This window comes from Podarcis tiliguerta (assembly GCF_965153285.1).
Source record: "Podarcis tiliguerta genome assembly, chromosome: 2".
NCBI lineage: Eukaryota > Metazoa > Chordata > Lepidosauria > Squamata > Lacertidae > Podarcis > Podarcis tiliguerta.
The window spans coordinates 87,930,487-87,956,043 of record NC_139535.1 but is presented as its reverse complement, the minus strand read 5'-3'; the positions used below and the strand labels follow the sequence as shown (position 1 = coordinate 87,956,043).

The following is a 25,557-nucleotide window of genomic DNA, read 5'->3' as shown; positions in this document are numbered from 1 at the left end:
TTGTTATTGCATTCTGAAGAGCAACGCTTCACAAGCCCTGACCTAAATATCCACTCAGATTCTCCCACCTCTTATTTTCACTTCATATCATTTAGGCCCTAGGCTGCAGCCTTAAAAGAAAGCTCCAGAACTGAGCAAGCTCTCCTTTAGCTCCTTTTTACCTTTGCCAGGCTCATGATGGCCCCTTCTCTCTGAGAGTCAATCTGCAGAGCCCGATCCACCTCCCTCTCTGTGCGTTCTTTGCTCAGCCTCTGTTGAGTGTGGAGCTCAGACCACTCTGCAGCCAGCTTATGGCGCTCCGCGGCACATTTCTGCATGACGGCCTTCTGCTCGTCAAGCAAAGCATTCTGGGAGCAACAAAGAGAAACACAGGGAAGTAATGTGTACATCTTGAAAGCCTCAGAACGACACCAAATCCAACAAGAGGCCTTGTACACCAAAATGGCATTTTTAAAGGTCGATATGTGTGTCTTGAACTTATAGTCAGTTGCCTAGGCAGGGGGAGAAACCCAACACATTAAAATTCTCTTTGTTGTCACGGAGGAACCGCTATCTGGAAACAAGAGCAGCAGGAAATGCAAGAGGTGTACAGAAATTCCCCTCCCACTTTCCAGGTTGGTATAGACTGCTACATATTTACAACCGGATCAGTCCACACTTTGCAGTGTGATGGCAACATCATTTTGCTAAAAACCCCCCGAACAAACGAACAAAACCACCAAGGGCCCTTCTAACCTTTGCCCTCTCTAGCTCTTCTTTCTCCATGCTCAGCTGCTGGGTCATGATCCTCCTCTGCTCCTCTAGCGAGTGTTGCAAGGACGATGCTTTGGATTGTTCTGCTGTCACCCTCCAGCGTTCCTAAGGTAGAAAGACACAAGATCTGCTCAGGGAAGGCTCATTCCACCATTAGGCAAGAAAGCAATGCAGTTGGGTGTGTCAGCCGTCCAAGGGGGAGGCTGATTGACCATGTGGGAATGGAAAGCTGAGAGAGGGATGGACTCAGTTGGTTAGCATGTCAGAGTGGACAACAATATACTTGTAACAGAATAGTTGCTAGAAAAGCTAAGGCAGACACACCAAGGCAGGGTGGTAGAATTACAAGATCTATTGCTTGTCTGCCAATTAAAGGAATATTTATGCTTCAGGACTTGAGCTCTATTTTGTCTGTGTGCAAAGGGTACCGCTGAGCCTCTCGGGCTTGCCGATCAGAAGGTCGGCGGTTTGAATCCCCATGATGGAGTGAGCTCCTGTTGCTCTGCCCCAGCTCCTGCCAACCTAGCAGTTTGAAAGCACGCCAGTGCAAGTAAATAGGTACCGCTGCAGCAGAAAGGTAAATGGTGTTTCCGTGCGCTCTGGTTTCCGTCACGGTGTTCCGTTGCACCAGAAGCGGTTTAGTCAGGCTGGCCACTTGACCCAGAAAACTGTCTGTGGACAAACCCCAGCTCCCTCGGCCTGAAAGCAAGATGAGCGCCACAACCGTAGAGTCACCTTTGAGTGGACTTAACCGTCCAGGGGTCCTTTACCTTTATGTGGGTAATTACAGAAAGAGTCCTACATCTAAGGGTTGTAACCAGTGCTGGTCCTACTCAGAATAAACCCAATGAAGTTGGCATTACTAACTTAGGTTTGTTAATTTCAGTGGATCTACTTTGAGTAGAGTTTAGTTGGATACAATCCTAGGGCAATGGGGTGGCGGCAGTGGCTACTTTAAGAAAAAATCAGGGCTCAGTGGAGCAGCAGAAGGACAAGCTCTCATGACAAGCTGAGGACAGGCCCTTGCAAGGAGGCAAGCAAGGGCAAACAGTGGGTGTTGCTCAACTGAAAGCCATTCTAGTCATGGCTGCGTCATCAACCTGATGCAATGCCACACCACACAGCAACTCTTTACTTAGTAAGAAAACTAATGTACACAGACAAGTTGTTATTGGCATTCACATTTCTTGGAAGACAGTGGAGGAGTATGCCATGGAACTGGGGCAATCCTTAACTGCTGATCAGTGAACAATTCGCTTTTTCTTATTTTCTTCTGTTAATTCATCAGGGGCGGGGGGGCAAGCCCCTCTGAACAGTTCCAGAAGAATAAAGATGGCTTAGAACCATGCTCAAAGTTTCAAACTGGGAATAGGGAACCTGTGGCCCTCCAGATGTTGTTGAACTCCCATCAGCCCGGACCACTGTCCAGAGCTGGGGACGGTAGGTGCTCAGCACCTGAAAGATCACAAGTTCTCCATCCCATCCCTGCTTTAGAGACATGTCATTCAATTAACCATGATAAATAACACATTTCAAAATCCCCTTTGCTAATGTAATGACAGTGAGGAAAATAATTTCCTCTACTCTTTCAATGCACATTTGTGAAACCTTTTCCTAATTCTATGCTAGTATAGGTATTTTATTCTGAATCAGTTTACCAGGAGCGTTTTCATAAACAGCAAGCTGGATCAGAACCATTGCTCCAATCTCAACATGTCACTCTAAATCAAGAAATATGTCTACCCGTTACCATTTTATGTACAGTTACAATCTTAAGAAATTGGTGTTAATGGAAGTTGTGGGTTTCCTCAGTAAAATTCTGCTTGCCAAATCTGATATTCACTTGCCTCTTCTGTGCACTCTACTCCATGCCTCACCCTGTAAGTGGCAGCAGCCTGAGCGAGGCTGTGAGGCGACATTTATTTGATGGACCACTTAGTTTCCACAAAGCTAGTAAATAAATGTAGTTGGAAAGGGCTCAGGAATCCAGTGGATAACTCAAGCCACCTTAAAACAAGCATGTTATTTGAGGAGGAGCTGGGGAGGAAAAACAGATCACCCTTTAAAGTTGAGAATCCCAGAAGCCACATTCTTACTGCAATAAATGGCTGCCATTCTAGCAATAGCTCACCTGCTCCAGAAGGCGAGTCTGCTCATTCAGCCTGGCCTCCATCTTAGAGATGACCTCTTGGAGCCGGCTGCGTTCTTCTTCCATGTCTCTCTGCTGCCGGATCAGACGGTCTTCCAGAACTTCAGAAGGGAGGATGAAAGAATTACCGACACGTTGCAAGGCTCCAATAGTATAGGGGCCTATCTCTTTGTTCAAATCAACCCTCCCCGCCGGTGCCAACAGTTTTAGACTGCATAACTGGTGCTAACCAGCTTATCCCTACCAATTTCCAAGAAATTTGTAATTTTACCTCACACAAATGAAGTGGAAGATGAGACACCCCCAGGCAACAGCCTCCATCACATTCTATTTGCTTTTGTAAGACACAAAAGGGAAAGTTCCGGAAATCCTTCTGCACTGATTCCACACTAGTCTCATGGCCCTGCAGGAGAATCTGCTGAAGCTGATTCAAAATCTCCAATTCCCAAATTAGAAGTGCCCCAGTGAAAGAGGAAGTCCTGTGGAAGTGGCATTTAGGTCCCTAGTGTCAGGAAGCCACGTACCCCTGAGTTGTTCATCCCGTTGGCGAGACCCAATCTCAAGTCCTTGGGATGTGGTGTGGTGAGTGGCCTCCACTTTGTTAGCAAGGTCATTCAGGTTGCTGGAGAACTTCTCCATCTGACTGATGACACCATTCAAAGACCTGGAAAAAAGCAATGTGAGCGCCAAGTTGCCCAGTACCATGCATCCTTTTGTTTCCCATTGGCACAAAGAACATGATCCAGGAAGCTTCTTTTGCAGTAGTGAGGCTTATATGTTGCTTCTGCTGGAGGCGGGCTAGACATGTTTTGGCTACTTGGTCATACAGGGCGCAAATTTAGAGCAGAGGAGTGTTGGCCCTTTTTTGCCCAGGATATGCAGGCTGCATTTCTGGCCAGCATTTTATTTTTTATTCATTCATTCATTCATTCATTCATTCATTCATTTATGAATACCACTTCCCTTTCCATGAAAGATCCTGAAGCAATTTAACAATAACAAAACTAGTTTCCCCCCCAGATTTATCAGTTTAAGAGCCTTGCGCCAGTGCCTCAAAATTCTCAGGTCTTGCTCAGAACTTGTGTGTGTTTGGGGCATGTGGCCTCTAACCTCCACCTCCACCTGAACCCCCGTTTCTCCCACAACAGCACTGTTAAGCCACCTTGTCACTGGAAACAGCCTCAGAAAAGTGCAACTGCTCCTGAATCACCCTTTTCTCCTTAGGTAGCAGCATCCCCAAACATACCCATTGAATCTCTCACATCTTATCCCGTTTCAACATGTGGAGGGTTCCTTCCCTGTCCCATTCTTTGCAAAAACCCTCAGACTTCTCCTGACCCGTTTCACTTCCCCAGTAGTGCTGCAAGAGCAAAGCAGCCTATGGTTCACCTAAGCCAGCCTCCCTCAACCTGGTCCCCACTACATGCTGTTGGACTTCAGCATCCATCATTCCTGACCATTGGGCAATGCTGGCTGGGGGCTAACACATAACTGTCAACTTTTAGATTTGAAAATAAGGGATCAGCAGCAGATCGTCACCCGCCATTGTACTCAGCCAGCTCCTTTCCTTTCACCCATAACAGTCAATTGAAGGAGCCTCCAAAACAAATCCCAAAGCCCTCCCTCACACAAGATCGCCACCTGCCATTGTACTCAATGCTCCTTCTCTTTCCCCCATGTGCCCCCGCTCCAGACAGACCTTATCCCCAGCAAGGGTGAGTGGGCCATCGATGACGATGTATCCATCCGATTCCGAGCACAGATACGTTCCGAGCCTCTCCGAGCCAAAAGGCCCTAAGGCAGAAAGCCCAGCCAGCACCCAAATGAAGCCTCAAGCAGTGGTTCCCACAGCGCAGCAACCCAGCAAAGGGATACGGCAGCAAGGGAAACCACATTGTCACCTCTCTGCTGGGAAGCGCTGAAGCAAAGGTGAGTCCCCAGGCAATGCGGCCGATTTGATCGGCACAAGGCATGCAAGCTCCACCCCCCAGTCGTTCTCAGACTCGTTACTGGTGAGCAACGCAGCCGAGCAACGCAGTTGAGGAGCCTCCCTGGCCGGAGGAAGGAAGAGGAGCTGCTTCCTTTGAAATCCGGAAAATTTATGGGATATCAACAATCCGGGATAGCAGCGGGAAACGGCGCTAGAATAAGGGAGTTTCCTGCCATATAAGGGAAGGTTGACAGCTATGGGCTAATGCGGCTTGGGAGTCCGGCAATACTGAAAGGCACCAAGTTGGGGGAGGCTGATTTTGGCAAAGGAGGGAAGGAAGCCTCTGCTACCACTCCCTGTGGCTGATGTTAATGCAGTGCTCACCTGCGAAGCAGAACCACTCCCAGTGGGGCCACTGGCCAGTAGGAGAGCAGAGGACACCCACACCTTCTGGATACATTGATCATATTCTCCCACTAACCCTGAACACCTGGATTTGTGTACCAGACTGGGGCAGGTATCCTTCCTTGTAAAGAGATGCTCTCAATCGTCATGTGCATATGAGAATTCCTCTATGTCTGGCAACTCTGTTTCTGACTACCTGCATTCAAGTGCCCCCCTTCTGGTTACTGCTGCTGAAAGACTAGATACCCTCTGAGCACTACAGACAATTCTCCAGCTATGGTCCTTGTTTCCTAGCACTGGCTTCTCTTTCTTTCCAATTGCTTGAGCTCGCAGGTGGGCAGCAGGTGTTACCTGGTGTAAGAGGTGGCGCTGGTCACTGCGTCAATCTCCTGAGCCTTCAGCTGTTTCAGACGTTGCAGTTGCTCTTCGTGGTCTTTGCGCATTTCCAGAATAGACATCCTGGGGGTCCCCAAAGGGGGAGGGGGAAAAGACACTAGACACATGATTGCTAGGAAAATGGAATAAAACAAACAGGTTCTTGGGACAAATCTCACTTCAGAGTTTACCCCAATCTAAATTGGGCTTTCTCTCTCTCTCCAAAGACATAAAGATCTTTCCACAAATAAGGTAAGCTTTCAGGTCACACAGAAAGTGTGGCCTAATGTTGGAAGAAGAAGAGTTTGGATTTGATATCCCGCTTTATCACTACCTGAAGGAGTCTCAAAGCGGCTAACATTCTCCTTTCCCTTCCTCCCCCACAACAAACACTCTGTGAGGTGAGTGGGGCTGAGAGACTTCAAAGAAGTGTGACTGGCCCAAGGTCACCCAGCAGCTGCATGTGGAGGAGCGGGGAATCGAACCTGGTTCACCAGATTATGAGACTACCGCTCTTAACCACTACACCACACTGGCTCTCATCACACTGGAAGGACTGAAGTTCGAGCATTTGTCAAAGGAAAAGCAACAGGATGGACTGTCTGACTTGGGCTTTGAAAAGCCACCCAAATCCCTTTGAACCTTCGCCACCACATACCGCTGAAGCTCCCGTAGCCGGTCAATATCCTTGGCCTTCTCCTGCTCTAGCTCTGTCAGCCGGCGCTGGTGTTGGGCCAGCAACTCTGATTTGGCCTCCTCTGCATTCTGGCAGCAAGATAAGTATCGACCTGCCAGCTCTTGGTTCTCTTGCCGGAGGCGCTCCTCACGCTGGTGGTACGAGTCCTCAATCACCTTTACACGGTTCCTACGTCAGGAGGGAAAACAACTTTGGCTATTTAGTGAGCATTCATCCCGATTTGTTTGTGGGGAGGTTAGATGAAGATGTGTCAAAGCAATAGTTCCAGTGGTAGAACTGTGATTGTAGCAAACTCCTCTAGCTCTCTTGCTCAAACAGGCTGGGACTGGCAAGGAAGATATATACTGCTCGTACTGCATGTCCGCTCAGGGAAGGGATGGCAACACACTTCACAGTGGGCCTAATCATTTGGAAAGACGCAAGAAGAGAAAATGCTCCTGGTATACGTAGGAATAAGTACCCGTGCAAGTCCTTGTGGGAAGATGTGGCTATGAGTAAGTTCCTGTAGTTCCTGTTTCATATGGATCCTTGGGGCAGGTGCTCTAGGATGAGTTTGTGCGTTCAGAACAGCCAATGCCCGGTGGAGGTTGGTCCATTAAAGCGAATGGAGCACTGCCCCACCAACATCAGTCTGCTCTCAGCCAACCACCACCCTCTTGCCTTTTGCTTACAGCCAGTAATGGTGCGGCTCTCTCTGCCTGCCATTGGTTCTAGCACCACCTACTGTTGGTCTTCCTGCTTTCTGCTCTACTCGTCCCATTGAGCACTAGCAACAGCTGCCAATACCTGTGAGCATTCTCAATGAGCTCCAAGTCTTCTTGATGGCGCTGCTGTAAACTTTCCAACAGCAGTTTTTGCTGATTCTTCTCCAGCTCCAGCCGCCTGACCTAAATGATTAAAAAAAAAAAAAAAAAAAGTTTACTTATGAATATCCGTAAACAGGGTTTACCATCACAAGGATGTTTACTGTTAAATAATGTGACTAAGCAGTCGTCATATTTCCGTGACTCACATGCCCTCAGCTACTTACACATACATGGTTTCTACAGCAGAGTAAGGCCATGTTTATCAGCACTCACTATCCACGCACATTTAGGACATGTTGGGTCTGCAACAAAATGTTGCAATGTAAAGTCCTCTTGTTCAGATTTCTAGCCAGCTGGTCATGCCCTTTTCCAGCATATTCCATTCCAATTTTCCATCCCTAATAGTCAATCAACATTATATGCCAGTGGAGCATGCTCAGTCTTCATTGAGGTGCTTTAGGTCTCCTTACATAGCTTAGGGTTCCCACACCCCAAAGATTTTTCTCATAATACTAGAACCCAGGGTCATTCAAGGAAGCTGAACACTGGGTGATTAAGGACAGTTAAAATGAATAATTTCTTCTCACTATGCATACAGCTGAACCATGGCATAGTCTCCCACAATGGCTTTAGAAGATGATCAAGGAAATTAATGGAGGCTAAAGTTATCAAAGGCCCATGAGGGCTATGATCTACATCCCCTGTCTGAATGCTGGTTACAGGGAATCTCAATTGGGGAGAGTCCTGGTTAGATGGCCATCTGCCATGGATACTTTAGTTGAGAATCCTGCATTGCAGGGGGTTGGTCTAGATGACCCCGGGGCACCTTCCAACTCTACAATTCTACTATTCTGATTCATAGGCCTCTGGCAGTCACTGGGAGAACCGGATGATGCACTAGCTACGCCTTTGGTCTTATCCAGCAGGGCTCTTCTTACATTCTGTACTTCTGCAAACCTTGGGATTTCCTCAAGTCTACTGAAACCTCCTCCACTTGCAGTGGATGGTGCTGTTTTGGCTACATAAGGATTCGTTTTCCTTCTCCGAGTGTGCTGCTAATGCATGGTGCATTTAATGCAGTTAATGCATTTAATGCATAGAGTGGTGCTTCCATTAAAATAACAGGATGCAAAAAGCAGCTGTTTCTATTTCATGCCTTAAGCGCAATTAACTTACCTGACCTTCCAGCTCCGCGATGCGAGTTTGAGCACCCAGGAGCTCCGCCTGACAGCTCGCCAGGCTTTCTCGCAGCTGCGCTTGCAGACCCACCAGCCTTTTTTCATACTCGCTGCTATTAGGTGAGCTCAGCATGTGGGAATCCAAGTGCAGGAGCTGGGAAAGGGCAGAGGAGTTGAGAGAGAAGATACAGGAGGCCGTTTTCACAAGGGAAGAATGTTTCGCAGGCTTCACAGCGTCCCCATGTGCTGTGAATGTGACGGAACTGGGGTGGGGAAGCCTTTGCCCTCCCCAGATGCTATGGGACTTCCATCATCTCTGATCATTGCTTACCGATGGGGGTCTGAGCCCATCAGCAAATGTATGGCCACAAGTGCCCCTTCCCCGTGGCAGAGAGCACATGAAAGAACCACTGTAAAATGAAATGAACGTTCTGTCTGGCCCTGCTCTTATCATTCAACTTGCAAACAGGGAGGTCTTTGGAGGTCTTTAAGCAGACCTCTTTGGAGGTCTTTAAGCAGAGGCTTGACAACCATATGTCAGGAGTGCTCTGATGGTGTTTCCTGCTTGGCAGGGGGTTGGACTCGATGGCCCTTGTGGTCTCTTCCAACTCTATGATTCTATGATTCTAGAACTTCAAATACTGTTCTTAGCATCACTCGTGAAAGAGTGCTGCGGTATCCACAGATCATGCCATCCAGATCATGCCATGCATGAGTCTGATCTGCTATAGAAGAAAACAACTTGCTGGAGAGATATCTCCTGATACAGAAACATACAAATATGGGAAGTCCTTTTGAGGAACCCTACACTTATGGAAATTAGTTTGAGAGTGCTGTATATAATGTGGAACTGTAGAATCTCCCTTCCCTGGTGTTTATCTAAGGAGAATAGCTCAGTATCTGTTGGGGAATGCTTTAAATCAGGAAAAACTTTGCAAGTGCCAGGTACTGGTCTAGGGACAGTTGGGACCCCTTCTCAATCCAGTGGGTTTATGGAGTATGAGAGCCTCCAATTTATCCCCGTAGCTGGAAAGAGAACACCAGACCCATAAAGGGCACCAAGGTTATCTTGGGACAGGATGTGGCCGCTCCAGAAGTCAATGCCCCCAGTTAATGGATTATGCAGCCTTCTGGGCTAAGTTCAGTTTCTATTTAAATACATGCACAATAAGAAAAGAAAGTTCAGGAACTGTTATAACGTCTGTATGAACTGCTAGACGAGTGTTTGTTAAATACATTTATTCATCTATCCCAACCACTTCCGTTCCTCAATAAGCAGTAAAAAATATCACCTCCTACCTACCGGTGAGTGCACAGGAATGGGGAGGATTTCTTCATGTCCTGGGAAAAAAGCTGCAGGTGCTGTAAAATCAATCCATAAAGAGCTCAGATGCAGCAATGGGTTTAGATGCTTTCCCTATATAGCAATACACAGGTAGGGACTGTATCGCCCATTTCTGTTACCACACAGTTAAAAGGAGGTAGGATAGCTGTTTAGCTGCTCTTCAAACATAAAGCAAAGAAGGAAGGGGCTATAGAAATTTCACCCTGCTCTGCTCCACAGGTCCCTTGCACAGAAAACCCTGTGGGCAAATGGAAGTGGGAAGAGTGCGGACAGGATGTAAGATGGGGCAGCTTAAGGATGAGTGGTCCCTTTCACTTCCATAGCACCAAGCGTGGCTTCAGACCTCTTTCTACCACACCAAACCCAACAGGAGGAGGAAAGGAACATCAGCAGACAACAGGGCATATTAGCACTGAGCAAAGGAAAGTATCAGATTTCCAAATACAGTGTATTCTACTCCAGGTCAAAGAGTGGGATGGGGAAGGGGCCTCAGCACAAGTCTAAATCAAACTGGCAGAGAAATGAATTAAGAGATGACACTAGAAGCAAGATGTGCAACAAGAAGCTTTCCCCTTCGTTGGAGCACCAAACAGAACTCTCTCTCAGACACCGAGAGGAAGTGCAGTTCAGTGCATGACATTTGGTAGCCCAAACATGAAATGCTTCTATCATTTGCTATTTCACGGTTAGTGAAGGTCAAACAGCATTCTTGGAAAGCAACTCTGCAGAGGCAGGTTCATTTATACCACTGATTCAGAAACAACAACACCATAATCAAGGATGGGAGGTATGCTGGCAACGTTCATTCCCTTGGCAGTTTAACTGGAGTTTGAATCTTACTTGTCTTACTGGTGTCTCCAAAGGGAGTCCCTTTCCTGGAATTAGATGGAAAAGCAGGAGTGGTTTGTTCCTGAGATCTTAACAGAGGTATGGAAGACCTGTGTCAAGCACAGAGAGACAGAGAGACAGAGACAGAGAGACAGAGAGAGAGAGAGAGAGAGAGATTAATGTGCATCTGAATAATCACCTTTTATTATGGAATAAGTGTCAATCTACAACACAATCAGGTATTCTACCCGTCTTTACATCATTCAATCCAACAGCTAATGAGCTGGCACCCTCTCTTTTAAACATCCTTGAATACCTAGGAATATCCTCATAATTCCACACAAATGCAGGTATTTTGCTCCAGATTAAATAATCTGTTCTCACACCACAATCCGAAACATGGTTACCCAGAAGTAACATGGTTACCCAGAGCAACTTGACAATAACCCAGAGGACTTAACCTAAGGGAAGCCCTGATAGACCAGACCAAAGGCCTTATCTAGTCGAGCATCCTTGTTCCTGCAGTGCCCAATGACAATGCCCAAGTGGAAGCCCGCAAGTAAATTCTTACCCAGGTTGATCCAGTCTGGCAGGCCTATCGACCGGAGCAATAGACTGCTGATAGGCGGATGGAGCCCCCTGGCTGAAAAAAACAAACACAAAATCCAAAGTATGGGAACAGTTAATTAACACAATACTTCTCCCCAAAAATCAGCCTACAAGACTTGCAATGAGGCAGGGTGACATGTGCAATACCAATGGCTAAGTGCATCATGACTTGAGTGCCCATGGGAAATTTGCATAGTATTGAATTTGGAAAACAGTTTAGAGAATCTGAAGAACGTTAAGTGAAGAATTCAAGCAACCTCTGAGCTCACCTGGTAAGAGTGATGGGATCCACTTCCTTTCGGTGAATCTCTGAGGACCCAGGTCTCCTCTCTTTCTCCTGCGCTCGAGTTCTCTTCTGAGATAAGACATTGCTCAGCCAGCTGTCCTCACCATCATCCTTGATGGGTTCATGCTTTGGCGCTGCTGCTTCTTCAGCAGCTGCTTTTGACCTAGAAGGAAGATGGCTGGTAGGAACGGGGGGCTCGGCATCAGAAGGGCTAGGAGGCCTATCCAGTGTGGCTCCTCTTATGCTGGTCTTGCTGGATTCCTTTAGCGGAGGTGAAGGTGGCAGTTTAAAATCATCCTCTTTCAGCCCCAGCCAATCAGCTGCAGTCCTGTTGCGTACAGGGCTGCCAGAATGAGGAGTTGCTGGTTTCTGGTCTGTTTTAAGCTCACTGAGATTCTCCGAGGAAAACCTGAAAATAGAAACGAATGAGAGAGAGCCAGGATTTTACAAGCAGCCTTGTGGGAGACCGAACCACCTTTTGTGGCTCGTGCATTTATCATTACCTGACAGACTGTCGTCTTGACTGCCTTCCCTCTGGAATCATGGCCACAGTGGGTTGGTAGGCTCCAAAAGTGAACTCATCTCCCAAAGTATCTTCCTTCTCTGTACACAAAAAGAGCCCAGAGAGTCAAGCTGATGGGATGCACTTGCTTTCCTCAGAGACTTAAGAGCAGAGGAAGCCCATGTGTTGCCCTCCAGATGTGGTGGGCTTCCAATGGTCAGGGATGATGAAGGATGGAATCCGACAACAACTGGAGAGCCACAGACTCCCCAGCCCTGCTTTGGAAGCCCGGAAATCTCCAGGTATGATATAAAAAATTCTGAGGCTTTTCTGCTAAACATTCTCGGCAACAATATTTCGAAAAAAATGAGAGAAATAGTCTTTATTTTCTAAAAAAAGAAATGAGAAGTGGCTCAGTGGCAGAGTGCATGCAGAAAGTCCAATGTTCAACCTCTGTTCTCTCAAAGTAGAGCTGTGAAAGAGCCCTGTCTGAAAGCCAGAAGAGCCACTGTCAGCTAGGGTAGACCGTAAGGAGCTAGATGGACCAGGTCTACCTTGCTATCAGGCACTATCTGCTCTGAGAGTGCTTAGGGGCAAACAACAACAGCTGCTCTCTAAGGGGGCTGGAGTGTCTTGCTTGTGAAAGCTTGTGAAGTAGAACTAGAAACCATGGTGGCACCAAACCCTCGTCCATGAGCTGGCAAAGCAAGAGGAACAGGTTTTGTGTACAGTTGCCATGGAGGTGGCAGGAGTAGCAGCCCAAAGAGAGAGGGAGAGGGAGAGGGAGAGGCAGATAAGCTCTAAGTGGGGGAAATAAAGTCAGAGTGGGTGATGGCTGTGGGTGGGATGAAATTTGGCTGTGGGTCAGGAGATTCCCACCACGGATCTAAGATATTTTCAATCATCAAACAACCTATGAGAGAACTGAATTTCAGCTGCAGGCTTCTCCAGTGTTTAAGAGGAGGGGCAAAAGGACTTCCCAGAATACTGTGCACATGAAACAGAAGAAGAAGAAGAGTTTGGATTTGATATCCCGCTCAAAGGAGTCTCAAAGCGGCTAACAAGCTCCTTTTCCATTCCTCCCCCACAACAAACACTCTGTGAGGTGAGTGGGGCTGAGAGACTTCAAAGAAGTGTGACTGGCCCAAGGTCACCCAGCAGCTACATGTGGAGGAGCGGGGAATCAAACCCGGTTCACCAGATTATGGGTCCACCGCTCTTAACCACTACACCACAGGCTTCATCACCCCTACGGCACTTGCCTGCTTGCTTTTGATATTTCTTGTCCAGTTTGAACTCCTTGGGTTCTCCTGTCTTTGGTCTCTCCAGGAGCTTTTTGGCTGTTCCTTGCCCAAGCAATTCATCTAGCATGGATCGGGCGGGACGAGACTGCTCTCTGCCAAAACGAAGTGCAATTCTCCATCAACTAACCCATATGATCAGTTCAGAGAATGTGGAGGTCAAGAGGAGAATCTTAATGGCTTTTTGACCACCTTTAGCTATTATTCCAGCATTTACTTTAACTGTACAGCAGATGAGAAAAAACTTAAAACACACGGGCTATTTCTGATAAAGGCTCAGAACTAAAAAGTCTGGCTATTTCCAGAAATTAGTAGAAGGAAGTCTTACACCTCTATGCTAGAAATAGGTTTTAAGATGCTGCCTCCAGGACTCTCCCCTACTGCAGTTTCCAGTAACTGGTATTCAGGATACTGCTTTGCCAGAACATAGTCCTCATGGTTAGTAGCCATTGAAAGCATTATCCCCCATGGATTTGTCTGAATTCTCTTTCAAATTCTCTTTCTTCATGTCATGCATCACTTTATAAACCTCTATTGTTGTTGTTGTTTAGTCGTTTAGTCGTGTCTGACTCTTTGTGACCCCATGGACCAGAGCACGCCAGGCACTCCTGTCTTCCACTGCCTCCCGCACTTTGGTCAAACTCTATTGTATCACCTCTTAACTCACCTTTCTCTAAACTAAGAAGTCCAAAATGCCGTAACCTTTCCTCACAGGGGGTTTGCTCCATCCCCTTGACCATTTTAGTTGCCCTTTCCTGTACCTTTCCCAACAATATCCCTTTTCCAGATAAGGGGACCAGAACTGTACACAGTCTTTTTCATAAGTCATGCCAGCCCTCTCCGGGGTGAACTGCAACTAAATCAGGAGCGACAGTGCAAACTATGAGTTCGTCCGCCTTAGCTTATCCCAAATGTTCAACTTTTCCAGTCATGCCATTAATCTCCTTTAATCTGAAAGTATCACACAACTCACTCCATTTTAGTGAGTTTTAGGGAGATTGCTTACTCTCCGTCCTTTCTTCCGGATTTCAGCTCTGTCTTCGGGCTCTCACCAAACCCCATGGCATCCATGAGATCATCTCCATCAACCTCAAATGTTAACTCGTCCCGCTTCCGTTCGGGGGCAGCAATGTGGCCAGGAGCTGCAGACACAGGTGTTCCTAATAAACGGAATCGAAAGAGATTGCACCAATGAGGTCTACCTATTACAGAACTGGTCTAATGGGCTTCCTTCCCCAATCAAGAACTGCTCAGTGTGACCAATACATAGCTTGTAATTTCCATGCTAAATATTCTGAGCCAGATTCAAATAACCAGTCCTACTAGCAAAAGCCTGCATAAGAGTTCCCGTTAGCACAATGAAAGCTAATGAACATGACTAAGTTAGATCCATTCTTTTCAATGAGTCTGCTTGGCGTAAAACTTAGGTGAATGCTACCCATGGAACTTGTTGCCAAAAAATATGCCATTAAAGCCACTAGCTGTATTGGGGTATTTTTTGTGTGTGTGCTAAAATAGCTAAATGTTGGAGATTTGATTTATGTTTTAAATTATGTATATTTTATTGTTGCAAGCTGGTTTGAGACCTACGAAGCTTAAAGCGGAATTTAAAAATAAAATAAAATAAACAAATTAATAGATCTAGAAGGGGAATAAACAAATTCATGGGGAATAGAGCTATCAATGGCTACTAGTCATGATAGATGTATACTCCCTTCTGGGATTAGAGGCACAACACTTCTGGATGTTGGTTACTGGGGAACAACAAACCAACAACACCAGAACTGGCTTATGCATATAAAGAACAATTTTACTGGAATAAATATATACCCTCATAAACCAACTAGGCAACGAGCAAACTAAAGTGGAATGTGCATAACCAAGCCTGGAGATACTAATGAACATAGAATGTACCAGTGTCTCTCTTGTTGCTGTACTGGTTATGTATGCAATAAATATGTCATAACACAGCTGGAACAAAGGTTTCGCAGCAAGCTTCATCAGTCCATGATGCTAATCACTCAACAGAGTTCTCTCAAGACAAAAGGTACTCACCGGCACAGCAAATATCCGGATAATATCTGGAGAACAGGTCTCATCTATTTGGCTTCAATTGATCATTTGGCTTTGCACTTCCAGCTAACGATGACCCCTTGAAGAACACTTTCTGGCAACCGCTCCTACGTTTATTGCTTTGTGCTTCCAGTGAACGACTGTTTCTTCCAGCTGTGTTATGACATATTTATTGCATACATAACCAGTACAGCAACGAGAGAGACACTGGTACATTCTATGTTTATCTCCAGGCTTGGTTATGCACATTGCACTTTAGTTTGCTCATTGTCTAGTTGGTTTATGAGGGTATATATTTATTCCAGTAAAATTGTTCTTTATAGTCATAAGCCAGTTCTGGTGTTGTTGGTTTGTTGTTCAATTATTGTTATAACACGTTACTGGGGAACAACAATGGGAGAGGGGTCTTGTCTTCACGCCATGCCTGTGGGCTTCTCAAAGGCATCTGGTTGGCCATTGTAGGAAACAGGGCACTGGAATAGATAGGTGCTGGGCCTGATCCACCGGGGCTCTTATGTTCTCACAGACTTCCAAAAATGCTACCACAAGCATTGATGAGTAGAGAAAGACTGCCAACCGTTTCATTTGCACAAACAAATGTGTGGTGTGTTTTTCTTTGAAAAGATGCCAAGCCAATGGTACAATTCTGGTATCCGCACTAACCTTTCTCTTTTGAGGTCCCAGCATTTGTTTCTGGAACACTTTTGGTGGCAAAGGAAGGCGCTTTCTTCACCATGTCCTCTTCCTCATCAGACAAAAGACCAGCTAGAGGGTCGTCTATATCTGTGGGAGAAAAAATACATCTAAGAGAGTGGGCAATCACTTCAAAACAACGGACAAAGAGCAAAACGGAGCAGCAAAGTTACCACCTCAGCCACTGCATAGGAAGAAACTGCACTACTAGGAAAGGATTGAATTCTTCTCCAGTGCTTAGTAAATTAATTTTATGATGTCTAATAGCCCTTTCTTTAGTGAATTGTTGTTCCATGCCCATCACTTAGGGTTGGATGGATTCCTGCAGCAAAATGGCATCTGAAGTAGCGCAGTGTTTCGTTATTGAAGAATCTGTATATTTTAGAGTTGGAAAGTCATGATAACATATATGGCTGGCACATGTATTTGTGGTATGAAAAGGCAAAGGATTTACAAATATAAAGGATTTACAAACCATATAATTATGAAATTTATTGGAGACCAAAATACCACTATGGCTTACAGCAGTAGAAGCTATAGTGGAGAAGGAGGAGGAGGAGGAGGAGGAGGAGGAGGAAAACTGGGTAACATAGAAATTTGTTAAAAGAGGAAGCGGAGAAGTTAAATTAAAAGAGTTTAAGGGTTTATCAGGAATGTTAACAACATGGATACAATATTATCATCTGAATGTAGTATTCAAAAAGGATAGGAAACGGGTGTTTGGGGAACAAGTATCTCAACTAGAGAGAGACCTGCTAAATTGTAATGTTAAAGTGGTGACTAAAATGTATGTTATTGGAACGGGAGACAAAAGATAAACAAGTGAAATCTTCAATGATACATTGGGCAATAGATATTGGTCATAACATAGACATGGAGGCATGGGAAAGACTGTGGAACATGGACATAAAATTTACAGCATGCTATGGTTTAAGAGAAAACTATATGAAAATGTTATACAGATGGTATCTAACACCAAGTACAATGGCAAAAATGTATAAATCAAAATGGAATATGTGTTGGAAATGCAAAGGGAAAGAAGGTACCTTTTTCCCTATGTGGTGATCTTGTTATAAGGTTAAAGTTTACTGGGATAGATATGAATTGAAAAAGGTGTTTAAGATAACATTTGTAAAAAAAAACAAAAAACCCAGCAGCTTTTCTTTTGGGAATTATGGGATAAGAGTTACCTAAACAATATAGAAATTTATTTATGTATGCAACGACTGCCTCAATAATGATAATCGCCAAAAAGAGAAAGAAGAATTCCCAGCGAAAGAAGAATGGCTACAGAAATTAATGGACTATGCAGAAATGGCAAAACGTACTGGAAGAATAATAAAACAAGACAACAAACTTTTTATTAAGGAATGGAAATCATTTATTGAATATTTACAAATTGTAAACAAATTAAGACATTAGCTGGAAAAGAATAAAGAGTTAATTGGGATGTACAGAAGAAGAAGAAAAGGGGTAAATTAATGGAACCGCTGAAAGAGAGGGAGGGAAGTCGAGGTTTGATATGTGAGGATTGTTTAATTCTTTTTTTGTTGAAGTGTTTATTTGTTACAAATGAAAATTATAAACTTATTTTTAAAAATGAAGTAGCACAGTGTTGAATCAGGTAGGCCCCATGTTGGTTGTGTATAAATGTGTCACTGTCACACCCTAACCTTTCCCCATCCAGATGTACTTGTATGCTCAAACTTAGGTTTTTAAAAATGCATTTTACATGAGCACATGCATGTGTGCGTACGCACATACACAAATAGCCTCCCTCTCATGCTAACAAGCAGAGCTTACCTTCAAAGGAAAACTTCTGTTTCAGATTTCTGGAAGTGGTGAGAGTAGAGCTGGGATTCTTAGTGATTCCACTTTCTGAGTCTCCTGTATTAAAACAACAGGTATAGCGGATACTTTTGCTCGTGTCCAATTCTAATGTAACAAGCAAAGTTCTGTCTCAAGTCACTGTGAACTTAAATGCTCCTTGCAGGTGCGAATCAACATTTTGAAAAGTCTGGAGAGGATTCTGTAGGTGCAACATTAGAAGCAGATAAGGACACAACCCATTCCTTTTTTCAGGGATGTCATTAGTCCTTAATCAATAAGTGATCATCATAGACATGGCTACAAAGATGACAAGAAGTTGCTTCAAAGTTGTTTTAAACTGTTTCTCATATAGTGTTATATTGTGTTTTAACTGTTGTAATCCACCCTGGGACATTAGGGTGAAAGGCTAGTAATAAATTGCAGTAATGTTAAGAATAAAAACAGCTACCACTAAGAGATTGTTTCTACTATAGTAGCTCTTTACACAAATTTGAGTATTACTTCAGTCCTGAAACAAAGGCGTCTTACGTCTCTCAGTGATTGATGTTTTCTTAGCAGAACTTGCTGGCTCATTCAACGGCTGACTTTTTGCCATATTCTTCCCCAGTTTCTGAGCAGGCGCTTTCTTTATGCCTAGAAGATCAGCGTCCATGTCATCTATATCCTGGCACAGGAGAGAACACATATACTCAAAATGAGTGTATTCCACTTTTTCACATCTAGGAGAGCACAGCACACTCAACTTATATTTTTGCCCTGCTAAAGAAAACAAAAAAAGTCTTCTCAGTTTACCTTCAAGGTCTCTAGAAGAGCTCCTGGGTCTGCATCTGAGATATCAGGATCCTTAGGGGTGAATGAATGAACATACAAGTTATTGCTTTATTGCTTGCAGTATTTTTATGCTGCCTTTCAATAAAAGAGGGGGGAAACCAAGCACTCCAAGGCACTTAATCCAAGTGCTGCCAACATATGCACATTATTAATCCGGGGCTCATACTCCAAAGCGACAAATACTGTGCCCCAGTGGGAAATGGTTGGAAAAGTTCTACAGGTCCATGTCCTCCCCACCACCCATGACTGAAGTTGCATCAATGGAAATGCCTTCATTTACCTTGCAGAGAAGATGTGAACTCTTATTTTCCCCCCCTCACCTCTGCATCTTCCTCTTCCTCAAGAACCATTTTGCTGAAGACATCATCCCCCAAGAGGCCCCTGTGGGGTGGGGAAATCCAGAACTTAGGATGTGCAAGAAGAATAATAAAATACGGTAGCCTAGAAAACAACACCTGAAACGCTCCACTGGCCTCATTGAAACACTCTCAAAATTACTCAGATTTCAGTAGTGCCTCTACTTAGAAAAGGTTATTGAAACAAAGGGCAAATTGAGAGATGCTGGGGGGAAACAATAAAGGGGGAATTCTCAAGAGGCTCCAACAATATCACTATCTTTTTGTGTGTGTGTGCTGAAAGCATTAAAGTCACAAATAGCAATGCCATTCCTTACTTTTTGTTGGTCTGTGAGGCGATTCCTCTGGGTCTTCCTGCACTACTACCAAACGAGGCAGGTTTGCTGGATTTAAGGGGAACATCATCTAGGAATGAAAGATGGGGATTTTAGGAGGTTGCAGCATAGGTTATATCCTTTGTCCTAACAGTTGCACAGCAACCTGAACAACCTCTGATGCTGGCAGTCTCAACAAACAAGCTAGGGGTTGAGCACACTTTGCATAAACATAGACCCAGGCAGATCAGTCGTGAAGTATATGAGCAGGCCAGCATGGTGAACACAATGGTTGTCTCCATCTTCCTGAAACGCAGTGAGGCCTCAACATTCTCACTGCACAGCAGCCATCACAGCTAAGTCACCTATGAAAATGTTTGCCCATATCTCCCTTAAAACAGAACATTTCTTACAAAAATTAAAGCTGACCATAGAAGCTAAAAAGATCCTTAAAAACAACTTCCCCAAACCCAACAAAACAGTGAGAACAAGAGTTAAAAATGAAAAGTGCAGACTATTAGAATCATGTCTGAATAGTGTGACTTTACTGGGCATCTGAAACAGTACTGATAATTACACCAGGCAATTTTACTAGGGGAAGGAACTCCACAACCAGGGCACCATCATGGATCAGGCCCTCCCTCTAGTAGCCATGCATCATTTGAAAGTCTTACTTGACAAACTGGTTCCTACAGAATTTTAAAACACCTTTTCCCATTTCACTGCTTATTTACCTTCATCACCAAGGAGATCACCAAGAACATCATCAATGGAGCCTAGAATAAGACACGAGTTCACAGTCTCAAAAATCTATCCCAGCATAAACTTAGGAACTTAGGGCTTGCTGCAACAAGGGAGATCCAAGGCCACCATATTTTGACAGGAACTCCAGAGACAAGAAATATATAGACAAATATATAGACATACATAATAGATCCTGTGTATTGGCTGCCTGTGAACCAAGATCAACCACTTAACAAAGGTCTCAAATGTGGGTTTGAAATGGGTTGGCATCCCTGGCTGAGATGGAACCTGGTTAGCACTAGCTACGGGCACCATTGATGCAGATCTAGGGGATGTAGCTGACAAAGTCATTCAATTAGTACAAGGACTTCCACTTCTCCCTTTCCTCCCGGAGTAGATTTCGGAGGAAGCACAAGACAAGGAGATAAATCCTGTTACATACAGAGAAGTCCTTGTGCTACTGGAATGATTGGATATAACCCATAATGCTGGATTTTTATTAAAGCCAACAAAGGAAGAGAGTGGGGAACTCAAATGGGTGAAGCGTGTGGATTCACACACCCCAAAGGCTGGCTGGCTCTCAATGGGCAAAGCAAGATTTGCAGTGTTACACCTTTATTGTATTTTTCCATGAAGAATGTTCTGTGTTCTAAGTTTATTAGTAACTATGAGTGGATATCCATTGCAAACAGAATAGTAGGCAATCTTTGTTGTTATGAAGTTGGGATTAACGTTTTTCAGGTGATTGAAGAAGAAGAAGAAGAAGAATTTGGATTTGATATCCCGCCTTTCACTCCCCTTCAGGAGTCTCAAAGCGGCTAACATTCTCCTTTCCCTTCCTCCCCCACAACAAACACTCTGTGAGGTGAGTGGGGCTGAGAGACTTCAAAGAAGTGTGACTGGCCCAAGGTCACCCAGCAGCTGCATGTGGAGGAGCGGAGACGCGAACCCGGTTCCCCAGATTACGAGACTACCACTCTTAACCACTATACCACACTGGCTCTCCTAGCAAGTATTCAAGTGAGCATATCATGTGTAGCTCTTTGGACTGCTAAAATTTATCAGAATTGTCAAAAGCTTTTTCGTACTTTGGTTTTTCTTAAAGTTAAATGATGCACAAGAAGTACGTGCTATTATCCTCAAATGCTTTTAAGTATTCCAATAAAAAAGTCTACAGTTTAAAGAACATTGCATGCACTTTAATTTTCCCTCTTAAATATTTCAGATCAAATGCCAGTGGTGCATTGAGACAAAATATTTAAGATGGGTCACTTTTTAAAGCTTTGTTTACAAAATACAAGTAAAATAAACACACTGAATTAGATCACTCTTTAGTGCAGCAAAAAATGTTCCAATGAAAGCTGGAAATTTCCCAATACACAGTAACTTATATAAAGTAGCTTAATTATCATAGAAAAAGAATTCAATGCTTTCCTTCCCCCAAAATACCCACACTACTACATAGGGCCATAGTGTTATTGGCTCTGCTTTTTCCTCAAGCTGATGATGAAAATGTTACATCTACTGGATGACGCTATGGGAAACCATCTCCACCCCAAGCCAATATCAAAAGGGTCATAAAAGTGTGGAAACACAAACACACATACTTTTCAGTCCTTTCTTCGGTTTCACTGCCTAAAGGGGAAAGGGGCAGACAATTTGTTAGAAAAACAAAAGCAAAGACAAAAACTTTACTAGTGCAAACTAGCTTTCTAAATGCAGGACAGGTGCATAACAAACTCCAGAAACCAAGAGCTGGTAGCCATAGGGAGGGTTCTCATGTCACACTAAATGGTTTAGCCTTAAAAGGATAACTTGCAGTGAGCCTCAGATTTGCACATCCTCCACCACCTGTCCTCTCCTCCAGCAGAGAGCTACAGTTCTCCGAGTGGGTTTAACAACCAGTCACTCTTCACAGGGGATTCTGGGTACTGTAGCTCTGGCAGGGGAATAAGGGCCTCTTAACAACTCTCAGCACATTTAATAAACTACAGCTCCCAGAATTCTTTGGAGGAAGCCATGACTACTTAAAGTGGTATCATAGTGCATTAAATGTATGGTGTGAATGGGGCCCTGTTGTGTTCTGGCTACAGTAGAGTGTACAGAGGATAGTCTTTCCTTTTTGTGTTAATTAAAGTTAGTTGCATGGACAATTTCACTATGAAGTGTTATTAGCTTGGGTTGCCACCCACAGGGATTTCATGGGAGGAGTGGGGAAGCAAGAACTATAGATGGGGATTTGGACTCCTAGATGCATACTCAGAAACACCTCTCTGTGCCTGAGCTAACCTCTCTCTGGAGTATCATGCTCCAGTTTCGGCTGGCTGGGACAGTGGGAGAGGGCCTTGCCCAATCCATTAGAAGCAATTGACTAATGAGGCCTGCCTTACCATATCATGACTCTCAATGGCATATTCTGCCTCTTTCTCATGTGTTCCACTCAGACATTAATCATCTTTACGATGCTAATACAGTGGACAATACCTCCGCCTCCCTCACCTAAAAAAAGAAACAGAACAATAAAAACGACCAATTTAGCATCATAAATATTTTTCATTTATTGAGGCTTTGAAAGTAGTTGTTGGCATCCGTCTGTCTCGGAAGAGACAGCGCATTTGGTCAATCTGTTGGATGGCAGCAGTGCCTGCTGTGGCTGTAGAGACCAATGCAAGTAAGGGATACATTTTATTGATTGTTATACGGTGGCAAAGAGCTCAGAGAATTTTATTTATTTAATGCAATTTCACCTTGCCAAAATAACAGCTTCCAGAGCAGCTATGTTTCTAGTCTCACAACAACCTTATGAAGAAGATTGAGCTATTGCAACTTGCCCAACAACACCTGCTTCACAGCTAGCAAGAATCTAAATTTGGGTGTCCCATATCCAGCTCCAGTACTTTAGCCATCACAGCACACTACCTCACTGGAATGACTATGGCCTTCATAAAACAAGCACCCTAATGCTTTTGCAATTTATTACAGCCTGATCTTATGCAGTTGGGACACACATTTGCTCATTGAAACAAATGGGCAAAGGCACTCTCCAACAGCATGGGATTGCAACCATAGGCGTAGCCAGGATTCGGGGGCGGGCAGAACTGAATTATCTGTGATGCAATTGGTCAGTTAGTTAAGCATTTTTATTTATTTGCTTGTTTGGGGAGTGCACAGCTACCCCCCTTGCCTACACCCATGATTGCAATATTAAATGGTACCTTTTTCTTTTTGCCATGCTTTTTTTTTTAAACCTGTGGAGTTAATGATAAAGGAAAAGAAGTTATAACTAAGCCTATAACACAATAGGGCCACAGAAGGAATCCGGAGTTTCCACTTCAAACTGGGTATCTCTCTGTAGCCCATTGCTAGCAATCATCAAGCATAAAGCAGAAGGGGATACAATCCAGCCCTGTCGACCTAGGTTCGCTTACCAATATCACATTTATGCTGGCAACACTTGCACGTGTGGACATGCACGCGTCACACCTGTGGCATTTTAACGTTACGTTTTATACACGCTTCCCAGTGCCGGTGGAGGCGTACCTCCACCGTTGTCCATGGAAGCATAACCGAGTTACCATGGCAGACAGCGTCCGCGGCAAATACTACCCTTACACCGGCAGCGGGAATAAATCGCCCCGCAAACTGCCCCCTTTCCTTGGGCTGGGAGCCGCCTGAAGCCTCCGGCGCCTCCGGACCCCTGCAGCCTCCAGCCTCTTCCTTTGGAAACAGCAAGAGCACAGCTACTCTCACCTGCGGTGACCAGGTGCTCGCCAAGCAAGGGAGGTTCTTCCCAGCTGAGTGGCCGCAAAGCTTTCTGGGAAACGTAGTCCCGGCAGAACGCTCTGCCCATATACTGTACTGCGCACGCGGAGCTACGTTTCGCAGCACGCCAAACCGGAAGTCGCTCTCTTTTGAATGATTCATTCAAAGGAGTGGGGGAGGGGAGAACGTTTCTTCCTTCTGCGCAAGCGCAAACGGCTCTGTGCAGGACCGGCCCTTGCAAGATCGTTTCGCGTGGCAGCGCCTGTGTAACTCACTGCCTCTTGAGACCAAGCATGAGGGCACATGAAGCATTGCCCCAGCTGCCGGCTGTCATACCACCCGTCCAGGATGTGGCCCTGTCTATATCGATTCCATGGGTCTGCTCTGAGTACAACTACTATTGGAAATAGCCTTATTTTAAATATACGTATATTTTATAACCCAGGTGGGGAGTTTCTAGCCAGTAGATCAAAGGCAGCCTGGCCCTCAGGACTTCATAACCTTCTGGAGTGCTTTTGCCTGGTTGGGATGATTCCTTGAATTTTGACTATGCCCCTTGCTTAACTGAATGGAGGGGGGGGGGTGATGCTTTCCTCCTTTACGACAATAATGGTCAAATTTGTCATTTCGCTACCGTTTTGCCACTAGCCATAGAGGAATGCAGCCATCAGGCTGAGAGACGGTCCTCCACCCCTGGGCCCATGGTGTTCCATTCTGTTATTAGCACAGATAAAGGATGGGCTATACATCTTTTAAATAATAACCAAGCAAACAGACAACAGCTGAGCTGTACCCACCATTGTGAGGACGGAGGAGGTTATGATGATGCCTCCTCAGCTGCTGCCATTGGTTGTGAACTGCCTGTGATGTCACAAAAGAACATGGCGCCTGAGTGGATATGTAAAATCGGGTCAAGTGGAAAGCCAAGGCAAGAAGAGACGAGACGACTTTTTCCTTCCTGATGAGAACACAGTGGGCAACAGCTGTGGCATTCAGCACCAGGTCCTTCCACATACAAGTGAACTGGCAGACAGAATGAGGTGATCACCTCACAGCAGGAAGCTGTGGAGCGATGAGAAGGCAAGTTCCCTTGTGAAGCAGGATTGCAACTTGAAGGTGGCTGATATCCATGGTTGGAAGCTGGCAAATGTTGGGGCAGAGAAGCCATTGGGGAGTTTGCATTTGAAAAGCAGTGGATGCCAGAAGGCTGAAGCAGGCTTATGTTTGTGGATGTAAGCTGGTTGAAATTCACCTTTGGAAGCTCGTTGACATAAGCTGTGTGGACATTTGTGGATTGAAGTTGGGCCATGTATATGAATGAAGAGTGGCTAATGGATTAACGTCTCTCTTTTAAAAAAATAAATATAGTTCTGCATTTTCAGACACCAATTCCTATTTTAAGACTTCCACCTCTACCCCTCCATGGTTCCTCCCCTCCCTTCTGCATATCCTTTTAATACCACTCAATTCATTCTATACATTTACGTATCTTGTATGAATGGAAAGTTTTGAATGTGGTCTGAATGTGCCTTCAGACATGGCATGGGAATTACATGTTCATAGGGTGGCAGAAGTCACCTTTCAGGTGCAAAGTGAATGGATGAACCAGTGGATATTCATAGGTGGAAGTCAGGGATGAAGCTGCCAGGCGGAAGCCATTGGTACCTGGGAGGCTGTGTTGGAAGATAGCCATCCTCCTCACTGTGTCTTTGGCATTCAGGGATGTCTGAAGCCAGCAGAGTTTTCCTCAAGACTATGCTGAAAGTAATGAAGAGAACCACAGGGCTTAA

General features: G+C 44.9%; 1 protein-coding gene across 9 annotated transcripts in view; it reads right to left on the bottom strand.

Annotated features, from left to right (window-relative positions):
• The window catches only part of FBF1 (Fas binding factor 1), a 28,820-nt gene extending 3,628 nt beyond the window's left edge, over positions 1 to 25,192 (bottom strand). The window contains exons 1-25 of one of the 9 annotated variants that reach the window (XM_083429851.1): positions 24,565 to 25,192; positions 22,396 to 22,504; positions 21,613 to 21,640; positions 19,996 to 20,037; positions 19,265 to 19,352; positions 18,912 to 18,972; positions 18,553 to 18,603; positions 18,289 to 18,424; positions 17,734 to 17,817; positions 15,901 to 16,020; positions 14,171 to 14,324; positions 13,126 to 13,259; positions 11,865 to 11,964; positions 11,345 to 11,770; positions 11,038 to 11,109; positions 10,479 to 10,576; positions 9,597 to 9,634; positions 8,292 to 8,447; positions 7,096 to 7,196; positions 6,271 to 6,477; positions 5,589 to 5,696; positions 3,427 to 3,566; positions 2,885 to 3,003; positions 736 to 858; positions 162 to 347 (exon numbers count right to left, since the gene is read on the bottom strand). In XM_083429851.1, coding sequence (XP_083285977.1) covers positions 162 to 347; positions 736 to 858; positions 2,885 to 3,003; positions 3,427 to 3,566; positions 5,589 to 5,696; positions 6,271 to 6,477; positions 7,096 to 7,196; positions 8,292 to 8,447; positions 9,597 to 9,634; positions 10,479 to 10,576; positions 11,038 to 11,109; positions 11,345 to 11,770; positions 11,865 to 11,964; positions 13,126 to 13,259; positions 14,171 to 14,324; positions 15,901 to 16,020; positions 17,734 to 17,817; positions 18,289 to 18,424; positions 18,553 to 18,603; positions 18,912 to 18,972; positions 19,265 to 19,352; positions 19,996 to 20,037; positions 21,613 to 21,640; positions 22,396 to 22,398 — 2,775 coding nt within the window. In that variant the 5' untranslated portion in view covers positions 22,399 to 22,504; positions 24,565 to 25,192. Of the gene's footprint in view, positions 1 to 161; positions 348 to 735; positions 859 to 2,884; positions 3,004 to 3,426; positions 3,567 to 5,588; positions 5,697 to 6,270; positions 6,478 to 7,095; positions 7,197 to 8,291; positions 8,448 to 9,596; positions 9,656 to 10,478; positions 10,577 to 11,037; positions 11,110 to 11,344; positions 11,771 to 11,864; positions 11,965 to 13,125; positions 13,260 to 14,170; positions 14,325 to 15,900; positions 16,021 to 17,733; positions 17,818 to 18,288; positions 18,425 to 18,552; positions 18,604 to 18,911; positions 18,973 to 19,264; positions 19,353 to 19,995; positions 20,038 to 21,612; positions 21,641 to 22,395; positions 22,505 to 23,433; positions 23,874 to 24,564 lie in introns of those variants that run through there. The other 8 variants (XM_083429847.1, XM_083429845.1, XM_083429850.1 and 5 more) reach the window with 8 other exon arrangements.
• Between the last annotated feature and the right edge of the window lie 365 nt (positions 25,193 to 25,557).